We start from the raw sequence: 11,216 nt of genomic DNA, 5'->3' as shown, positions 1-11,216 counted from the left end.
GCAAAAATTAGTTGAGCATATTTTTCCCATAATATTTGAATAGATATATAAAATTTTTATGCAAACTAGACCAGTTTGTGACAAAGTTAGAATTTTCACGAGGTTAAAATATTCTAGAAGCTTTCGGAACGATCTAAGATAATCAAAAAGGCACCGGAGTCTTTTGGGATATGCCGGTATGACCTCGAAAGACCTAGATATCTCTAGAATAGTGTAAAAAGCACCTAAAATATCTAGATCATTCTAGGAATATCCTACTCTTGTACATTCTAGAATTTTCTTTGTAAATATCAAGATATTCCTTATAGATATTTCTATAGAAAGAATGTATACCGTTAGATCAAATCATTCCCAATCGTTCATTAAAGAGGTAGAAATTTGTTAGAGAAAGGGGGAGGCAAAGTAGTAAAGCTCTCAAAATTCATTCACTCAAATTCTCTGCTCTCCACTTGCGCACTTAGCTCTCTTAATCTCTTGCCTACTTTGTGGGTTCGACTGACTAGTCATAATTAAAAAGTTAATCAAGCTAAGACCGGCACAATTTAAAAAAGGAAAAGTTCCAAAGCCATAACAAGCTGCTGCTATTAGTGAGTGTGTTAGTCTATAATTTGGCTTCATAAAAATACATAGAATGAATTTAAGTGGCAGAGGGTTGGCTTTCCCGCCATAAGAATGGGTACCCGCCATCTCATGAGATCAAGTCAAGAATAGAGGAAATGGCTTCCCTATCCCCCAAAACCCTAATGGATCTGTACCAGCCAGTTTCTAAGCGATTGAAACCCACTGTCACCCCAATCTTGAAATCGGTAAGCTCTCAGTCGTACCACGACTCTGATGCTGACACGAATGTCTCCCCTCAGCCCTCTACTCTTAGTGGCAAGCAAAAATCACGCATTGAATGTAACAAATTGCTGGCGAAGTCCAAGAGGAATCTGAAAATCTGTGCTGAAAAGGTCTCTAATTTTCAAGGTAATGCAAAACTTGAGTGTTTATTTTTGGTGTTGAAAAATATCTTAGATAATGCGATGCATTGGATTTCAATTTTTGGTATAATGCATCACCGTCTGTTTGCAGGTCATGTTAACCTGGAGGATTTGCTGGTGGAGGAGACCTGGTTGGAAGCTCTTCCAGGAGAATTTCAGAAAACCTTATGCCAAGAATCTCTGCCAATTTGTGGGAAGAGAGATATGTGGTGGCGCCGAGGCTATATATCCACCTTGCCATATGATTTTCAACGCTCTGAACTCTACCCCTTTTGATAAAGTGAAGGCAGTGATCCTTGGGCAGGTGGGCGAATTTTATACCCAAAATTTTGCTTTAGTTTGCTGAATCCTTTATAGATTTTCATATATTTGGTTTTTGTTTCAATTATTCTGAGTAGTTGTTCCCCTGTCTGACAGCGATCAGGCTTACTATTTAGTTTCCTTTGCTAAGAAATTTAGAAATTTGATGATCGGAGTCCAGCAAAGGAAGGTGATTATCTATAAGATTTGAACAATCTAGCGTTCAGCCTTGATAGCATGTAGATAAATATTTTAAACAGAATAAGAGAAAATGGAACCAATTACTAGTTACTACTTACTAAGTTAACATCAATATTAGATTATCTGAACCATGTGTTCCAAAGAAATCCTGGGAACAAAAGAACCGACGTAAATAGGCAAATCCAGGTAATCCTGATTCTAGTTGAACCAGAAATACCAGGTTGTTACTTATGTAACTGTAATCCAGGTAAATAGGTGAACCCTAATCTGACGTGTATTAAAAAATCATTGATAGCTAAGTAGTTTGGCTTAGTTTTCTCATCATGTAGAAGTATTCTGGGTACTCGAATGATAAATACTGGTCAAGTGCAAGGGACTCAATACCCATTAGTTAAGTTCTTGGGTTTGAATCTTGTGAAATCACGTTAGGAGAGCTACCCCCATTTGATCCTGTCAGCTCTCAAATTTGACATTGTAATACTGGGTTCCAAATAGGTGTGTTGAAGATTGAATAATATTGTTTCATTTGTAATCACATTCTTAGGCACATGCCATGCACGTATAATCTTAATATTCAAGGATCAGCCACGTGAAAACACATGCCATCCAAATATAATCTGACATGTATTAAAAAAATTCAAGCTATTTGCTTTTCAGGATCCTTATCATGGACCTGGACAAGCCATGGGCCTTTCATTCTCTGTGCCTGTAGGAGTAAAGGTCCCTTCAAGTCTGGTAAATATTTTTAAGGAACTCAAGCAAGACCTTGGCTGTTCAGTTCCAACTCATGGAAATCTGGAAAAATGGACTGCGCAGGTATGTATTCAATTATGTTTCCCTTTTATATATGTGATGCATTGTTTTTGCTTCAGGCATGTGTTCATGGTTGCATGGCGAACACATCTTAATTCATGCAACCTCAGAAAAGTCGTGACTTTATATCATTGGCTTTGTTGGATAGTTCTATATTGAAAATTGGAGCAGCTGGAAGGGCACTTGTTTGTGAAGAATTTTTAGAGTTAAATGATGTTCTGATTCTTATTCTTAAAAGAGAAGAGATGCTTACAGTGAATAGTGAACTGAGGCTACAAATCAGTCACTATAATCTCTTAATTTAGGGATAGAAATCAGTTTTAAAACTTGATAATAACAACCACATTTACAGGAGATAAAGATGAGAAAAAATGCAATTTAAATAAAAAATAAGATAAAGATACTAGTAATAAATTAAAACCGATTAAGATGCTGATAGAAAATTAAAACAAATCTTCTATTTTATTCCTGTTTTCCAAGCAAACTTACTCTACAAAATCCTAATAACCCTTTCATGTGCCACACCAGCCCAAAACTCTTAATAGCTCCTTATACTGCTCTTACTAACTATTCCATTATAACTGCAAATTGTACTGTAAAGTTACATTTTAGTCACTACTAGTTAATGAAACTGCAAATGGTTCTCAAACATTTCCGATTTGTATGTAATTTCCTGAAAGAATTACTAACTTCCGCAACTAAAAAGACAAATTTTGATAACCAAAACTTTTTAATGAAGCTGAAGAATATAAACAAAGAGATAAATATGTTATCAAATATCTTACCATTCTATACCACCAACTGTAATAATAGGTGATCAAGATATGTTCTCCACAATATGGATAGCTAATGTTGACAGCTAATAGTTTGAAAATTAGAGTAAATAATGAATTGCCTTTTTAAATTGTCTACATGTCTCTGTTTTAAAAGATCTTTATGATTTTATTTTAATCTGATATACTCAAGGTACTTCTCAAGAGTTTAGACCCCCAAAATATATTTCTTTTCTCTGTTTGTTTGTTTTTCTTGAAAAAAGGGCCCTTAAATGTTGCTTTAGAAGAACTATGATGTGAGGAAAGAAAGTATTTGACAATTGCTAGGGCTGATAAGTGATACTTAATGTCAAAGATTGCAATACAAATATTCATGTGCAGCTAATTGTTTCAGATTTTGATATGTTGTCCTTGATACCTGGAAGTAGTGCAAACTGAATTTCACCCAACAGCTTGAGCTTTTGCTCTAGACACAAGCACCTGAATCTTGATTTATGAGCTGAAAATGAGCATGGTTCTTAGAGAAGTTTCTCTTTGGGTTTTGTGCTGTTGCCATCCTTTTAGTATAAGCTACAAATGCTTTCATACAGTTTCTAGATAACATTCTCTGACAGCAATTGTATGCTTCATTGCAGGGTGTTCTCTTGCTTAATGCCGTTCTTACAGGTAAGAGCTCTGAAAATTATTGAATTGCCAGTACATGTGTATTGTCTTCTTACTAGTGTGGCACTCATTCATTATTATTTTTCTCTACAATACCATGTTATTATTGGGTTTTATTTGTTACAGCATTAGTTAAGAGTATGATTTGATTATCACCTTAGTTAGATTTGTCAATGATTTTAATTCATTATTTAGCTCCTAAGATCTCACCTTTGTGATATTATTTCAAATTATAATAGCTGACTTTTGTGGGATTGAATGGAGATTTTTTGCCGTCTACTTTTATTTATGAATTCACCTATCACCTTTGAAATAAGCATTCAAAAATCTCGTACTGTGAAATTCTCTATTGGTATCAAGGCCCCACGCAACCTGACCTTTTCAAATAGCCAAGTCTCACTAGGATGAAGCACAAAACACGCATTTCTGTTGTTCCTCCTTTGCAAAAATGCATTGGCTTCACGGAAAAGGGAAGCCAAGTCTTCTTTACACCTATTCTAGTACCATGGACATTGCCAAAAGCCTTCTCATCATTTCCATGAGGTGAACATGGACCAATACCCTAAATTTGACATTTGTCTGCCTCTTCTTGTCCCAGGAACTGGTAGTTGAGAGTTCATGAGCCATTTTTCATCCATAGTTGCTCGAGTAGGCTCCATTGTTGAGTAGTGGTGTCTGTAAGTGGTGTCTGTATTCCTTGGCCAGTAGATGAAGCCTCTCCCTTGCCCATCCTTGCCCTCACATTCTCAGCCTTGCTCCTCTGTTTGTCAAGTTGGTAGATTGCTGTTTTCCCATTTTTCATAAATCACCATTGATAATTCAACTTTGTCTTCTCTCAGATAGGATGATAGGAATCAGGTTGACAGTTGTGGCACAATCTTGTAGTGTTTGTGCAATATTAATGTCTCATGGTTTTGCTGTAACACTAGAGAGAATGCCATGAGCCATTCACTCAAGGGTCTAATTAACAATATTAAGCATATGTTACTCAAAATTGGAATGTTATTTTGGATCATGTTTATAGGGAAGATGATGAATGTCATAATTGGTGAGCGAGTTTTGCTCAATATCATGATGTTAATATTTTGTATTTCACTAAGCCCCCCTAGGATGTAGGTTAGGTGGATATTGATAAACATAGACCCTAATTCTCTCTGCTTTTTTATGGTCAACTCCATAGCCCTTTCATTCAAAAAGAAAAAAAAAACAAATTTTATTGTAAAAACCAACGGTGGCAGACTTTTCACAATGAATGTTACTGGGCTTGTGAGGATATATGAGTGCTCAAGACAAATGATTTACCTAATTGAGCAATGTTACCAGTGAAAATGTTACCCTTGGAATGCTCATGAGCAAATGGGTCTTGGCTTACAAACAATTTTCCATGCTTTCACATTAGATGGTTGTATCCCTAATTCAAGCCAGAGATTCCCTTTCAAAGTTTCCATGTTTGCCTCCAAGTTCTCAAGCTTCTCTCAGATAATAAGTTGGCCATATTAAATATATATGTATGGATGTGTGTTTGATTGTGCAGATATTTTAGATAGCATACAAACCCACCAAGAGTCTATAATATACATTAATTTTCTCTTAAAATAGTCCTATCATTTCAATACTTGTTCGTTCACATCAGCTTATACTATCATTCTTCTGTCTCTGTATTGAACATTTGTACGTAGTAATTTATGTGTTTTCAATCCAGTCAGGAAGCATCAAGCTAATTCTCATGCAAAAAAGGGTTGGGAGCAGTTTACCGATGCTGTTATTAAAACAATCTCACAAAAGAAGGAAGGAGTTGTGTTTCTCTTGTGGGGGAACTCTGCTCAGGAGAAATCTAGGTAATTCCATTTAATAGCATTAACAAATATAAAGAAGCCAAATTAGGATTAAATAGACTTGCGTTCCTAAAATGAGCCACATATCAGAAATTAGGGATTTTTCTTCCATTTTCTTCTTTCTCTTGTGCACATGCGTTTGTTCACATATCTGTGGAGTTAAATGTGGGATGATATGTAAATTGAGAGATGAGAAGGTCAACTGGTGAAAGTAGAATCAGGTGGAAGATCCTTAGGTTCGTGAGATGAAGTAGCATGTACCAATAGTAAGTCAAAATCATCAATAGTTTTCACAGCCTATGTCAAGGAAGTTGCCATAAGCTTATTGTTTAGCAACCAATTTTCTATATCTCTCGCCTTAAAATGCATCCCAATCACCTGTTGTAAGTTTTCCATTTGGGGTTATTGGACTTTCACAAGGCTTGGCTCCTAACATACTGCTGTCTTTAGGGAAAGGATAAGACATGCTTCCTTTGCGAGAGCAGGATACTCATCTTGCTTCTACAAACGTTAATCTCCTCTTAACAGAACTAAGATCCTTTGTTTGGAACTAATTTTGGAGTGAAGACTTGAGATCAGTAATAGCTACCTCATCTCTACTTGTTATCAGAACATTATCCATGTAGGCCATCAAAAGGGCACGTTTGTTACTGAGCATTAGTAAATGACCAGATAAAATTTATTCCATTTATTCCACTACATCCAAACTGATAGAGCACCACGTCTCTAGTACAATAGTGGAAATAGGAGTAGTGGGTGTTAGTTATGCAGTTTGACTTTGTCCAGAATATTACTTTAGCTGCTTTCTATTTAATGTTGTTTTGGTTGTTATCTTCCGTTATATGTGTCATGGCTTAGTGGATCAGTTATTTTAGGAATCATGTATAATTTTCTGCCTATTTATACTCAGAATTACAGCGTGTTAAGGGCATTAATCAGAATTATTTGATCACTGGAGATTATCCTTTGCCTTTATTAGTGATTTGAGTTGAGGTTCTTGCTCAGTTTTGCTGGTAAAGATTTTTCCCATTTTTCTATTGAATTGTTTAGTGTTTCAGATCCTGGCATTATTCTTTTCAGTAGAATTCCTCTTGTTTCTCTTATTAAACTCAGATCTTATCACAAACTATAGAAGAACTTGATTGAAGTGTTCAAAATAAGCACATGGGTTCTGCTGCAGTCAATATTGTGACTTCTTGAAGTTACAAATTTGCCATTCTCCTGTCAAACAACAAAGCCCTGTAGGAACTCCATATACATTAGTTCTTAGGCCCGGGGAGGATTATGGGAAGCAATAAAATTATCCGGCTCAACTAAAGTATACACCAATTTACATCCAGTACTCTTACCTTTCCAAATCCCTTGTTAGATTCTGGCCAAGCTCCCTCATGTCTTAAATTGTTACCACTCCCAGCCATCATGAGCAGACAAGAAAGGAGTCAAGAGAGATGACAAAAGATTGGACAGTGAGGAAATGACCAGTATGGCTTGAGGCTATGGTTCAATGGCCCATATGTTGCCTTGGAACTTAGATTTTTGTGCCACATACATCAAATTTTTTTTTAATCAACATCTATATCTAATGTTTGCTTAAAATATCTGAAAATTTCCAAATGTTCAGGTTGATGAGGTTTTTCTTATAAACCCTTGTTACTATGAGTAATGAATTGATTGGAGAGAACTAATCATATAAACCTAACAATTTGTCAATGGACCCAAATAAAGTCATTAACATTAATTGGCACGCATGTATTTTACAAATATCAACCGAGTTCAATTTAAATCTTCCAAACACCAAGAGTAGTCGAATTCCTTAGCTATTAACACTTGTATGAGACGTGTTAAGCTATCCTTGTCTTAACTTCCCTTAGTTTGCTAACTCTAGTTTCCAGAATGCGTCAAGGTTAGTTGAACTCAAGTTTACTCAATCCCAAGGCTCCTGTCAGATACAATTCATCTAAGCTAAGCATGACTGCACCCTATCAAACACTTGGTAGGTGTTCAATCCAGTAGTTCAAATTCAAGATCTAATGTGGAATCCTTTCTCAAATATACATTCATCATTTATCAATTGTGATATCTCTGATTTCCTTAATAACTATCTCCGTGCAATAATTGAATTTCATATACGCAGGCTGATTGATACAACAAAGCATCACATTCTCAAAGCTGCACATCCTTCTGGTTTGTCTGCAAATAGAGGCTTCTTTGGCTGCAGGTCAGATGGTTAAGAAAGTTCTCGTTAGTATGGTTATTTTATAATTGACTCTTTGTTTCTGATCAGGTTACCCATTAGGTTGCCTGTCATACATATGTTAATAGCAACCTGAATATTGGTATTAGTAGAGTCATCGGCATTGGTAATGGTAATGATTAACAAAAATAAGAATGACTGCGACGCATTTACAGCTGTTTGGCCCAAAAAAAAAAACGGTGATTACTGTGACTGATTCACATTTATTTGGCAACAATAAGAAAAGAAAAAAAATTAAAAAATAGGTAGGATGATGATATGACATTCAAAGGATTGTCAGGCTAGACTAGGCTTTCATTCACCCCACAGCCAGCCCTAAATATCTTCGTAGGCATTCTTGCTTTCTTTATTTCTCTCCTCCAAAATGCTTTCTTCTCATCTTTGTTCCTTCTGTCGAAGCTTCCTTTTCTCTCTTTATCCGTGCCGATTATGATCTGCTCTATTTTTGTATTAAATTGTTTCCCTTGATTACCACGTGATATTAGGTGATTATAATGGCAAAAATATAATACTCCCTCTAATCCTATTTAAAAGATACTTTTCAAAAATAATTTTTGGTTCAAAATATAAGATATTTTGTAATAATTAAATTATTTTTTTCAGTTTTACTCCTTGGCTAGCGTGAATGTTTTAACTGTAATTGTATTATTATTTAAAGTCAAGATTAAAAATAAAAGTATTTCTCACTTTTTATGATATAAAAAAGTTTAACTTTTTTTTTAACATGTAAAATGATTGAAAGTGTTTTATAATAAAAATTAAAGAGAATATATGCATACGGGGACAGACTGATTTGGATAAATTGTAGGTGCTTGCCATCATGTTTTTACTTTTTACAACTCCTCAACCTCTGCCCTGGATAATCAATTAGTGTTAATATCTCTCAGACTGTCCATTCCGCCCCAGGCTCCCTTTATTGGTCTAAATACTTTAATGGTCACCATGTGATTTTATGCGGTTATAATGACAAATAATAAGATACTCTCTCTGTCTCAAAATATATTTTAAATTATAAGACAATTTTAAGTATATTTTATTATCCTAAAATATAAGATAATTTTAAAAAATAAAGTTTCATTAATAATATCTTTTTTAATATTATTCTTTAAGTAGAGAAAGAATTGAAATGGTATTATAGTGTAATGATTAATTATGTAGGGGTATTTTTAAAAATTTATAATTTTGTTTTAAAAAATGAATTGTAAAGTATCATTATTAAGCTTTATAGCATGTCTAGTCTTAAATTATTTTATAATTAGAGGCGGAGAGAGTATATTTATATCATTACATGGAGTAGATTGAAGTGATAAGCTGAAGTTGAACTCCTTTTCCTCTGCCAACGAAGAAATCAAGAAACTCGCTATCATGGTTTTAGGAGTGTATTCTTTTTTTTTTTTTCCTTTATTGGGCGATAAGTCTTGCATAACATTTATAAAAAAAAAAAAAAGTCTTGCATAACCGGTTTATTAATAGGTAGTTTAATACATGAGTTGTAAATATTGCAGTTTGCCACAAATTTTATGCTTCATGTTGATGGTGATTACTTCTTATAATTTTATGTTTTAATTTAAAAATGGGATATCAAGCACTTTAATATCCATTCTGCATTGCGTGTGAGTTGGCTACTGATTTTGGTTTTATCTGGCAGGCACTTCTCCAAAACTAACCAACTTCTGGAACAAATGGGGATTCCCCCCATTGATTGGCAACTATAATATCTTGAAAGTTCTAATTTCGGAGTACGTTCCAAGTCTTGGGGCTCTCTCAAATGAGTCCATTAATTTTTTGGGTGTATGAACCATTTTGGTTTTATACAAATCTGCTCTAAGGTTATTCATAACTCAGCCGATTAGTGTTTGTTTTTTGACCAACTGCACCCACCATAACAATTTAGCTACGTGTATTTTATAGCCGGTGGACGCTAACTGACCTTGATGTATATTATCGATGCGTGGTCAAGAATCAAAGAATCCCTGGCTTTTTGCAAATTTTTGATGTCATGATTCCATAAAAATGTGTTGAATAACAATCTTAGTATATCTGACAAAAAAAAAAGAAACAATCTTAGTATATTAAAAACACACTTGTGAAAAATTACATTCATCAACCAGTAGTGTTAAGCTATGGTGGGAAAAAATAAATTATAAGTGAAGCAGTATGGTTTAAAATTATTGAGTAACTAGTTATACGAATTACTTTAAACATATTGTTACCATAGCTTCTTGAATTCACCCAGAAAAAAAAAAACCTCTTTAATTTTTATTATAAGATATTTTTAATTATTTTGCACATTTTAAAAAAATTAGCTTTTTTATATTAAAAAAATGAGATGTATTTTTAATTTTATCTAACTTGTAATAATAATAAAATTATATTAAATATATTCACGTTAATCAAGAAAAGGTGTAATTGAAAAAATGATTTAAATATTAAAAGGTTTTATATTTTAAAACAAAAATTATTTTTAAAAAATATTTTATAAATAGGACTTGAGGGAGTGTATATTTTTAAAACCTTCATTTGAAAAAAAGTCATATTTGTTTAATTCCTTAATATAGTTATGTAATTTGAAGTTAGTAATTAAGCTTTTAAAGCTTTTTTTTCTTCATTCCCAAATACGGTTAAAGGAATTTACCTAAAATTTGTTTTGAAGATTTCCTTCCACTTTCACACCTTCCACATAATACACTTGGTCAAATATATCATCATCATCATTGCTTCTTCTCTCATACTTTGATTATATTTAAGCCATTATTGCTCGATAGATGTAAATAGAAAGTGCCTTGTGCGATGCACAGGAAAACAATTATTTTTTTTCTTTTTCTTTTTCTTTTTTGTTTTGGGCAATTTGTGAATATGTATCTTTATAAGAAATTTTTAATTAATAAAATGTAACTCTTATTAGAGGCAGAATCGGTTTCGAGTTCTAGAAGGTCAAATATTTAACTAAAAAAAACAGCATAACATTTAAGTATTTAACTAATAATATTTTAAATTACATGACAATATATCAAATGATAGCCTTTATTTTTGAATAAATAAAGTTTAATCTTTCGTTTTTCATGTCATTAAAATCATTTACAACAAATTCTATATCAAACTCTAATAATTTTCTCTTCAATATATATAAGTGAAATGGACAAGACCCTCAAACATAGTGATCAAGGTTTGAATCCATTGAAAATGTGTCTATATTTAATATCTATCATGCCTGATTGTCTCCATAAGAGGACACCAGCATGCACAAAAAAAAATATTTTCTTTTTTTTTTCATGTTTAGAATGTAAGAAAATGCTTTCTAAGAGGGGCCAGCTCTTTCATAAACGTGAAAAGAATGATTTCCCTGAAACAATGATCAGTTAGCATTTGAGCATGTCACTCTTGAGTACCAAAA

At 33.5% G+C, this 11,216-nt stretch overlaps 1 protein-coding gene across 1 annotated transcript; it reads left to right on the top strand.

Moving 5' to 3' along the window:
- The first annotated feature begins 657 nt into the window (after positions 1–657).
- Positions 658–9,810, top strand: LOC129321678 (uracil-DNA glycosylase, mitochondrial). The gene is given in 8 exon segments (XM_054967529.1): positions 658–987; positions 1,075–1,136; positions 1,138–1,287; positions 2,142–2,300; positions 3,706–3,736; positions 5,436–5,571; positions 7,703–7,786; positions 9,471–9,810. Coding segments are annotated over 8 exon segments (960 nt in total). The 5' UTR covers positions 658–716; the 3' UTR covers positions 9,538–9,810.
- Positions 9,811–11,216: the final 1,406 nt, after the last annotated feature.

The sequence above is a fragment of the Prosopis cineraria genome, unplaced genomic scaffold, assembly GCF_029017545.1.
Source record: "Prosopis cineraria cultivar Desert tree isolate PC_DT_omini unplaced genomic scaffold, ASM2901754v1 PC10, whole genome shotgun sequence".
NCBI classification, from domain to species: Eukaryota; Viridiplantae; Streptophyta; class Magnoliopsida; order Fabales; family Fabaceae; genus Prosopis; species Prosopis cineraria.
Note: the sequence above shows the minus strand (reverse complement) of the source record. Positions and strands in the feature narration are given on the sequence as shown.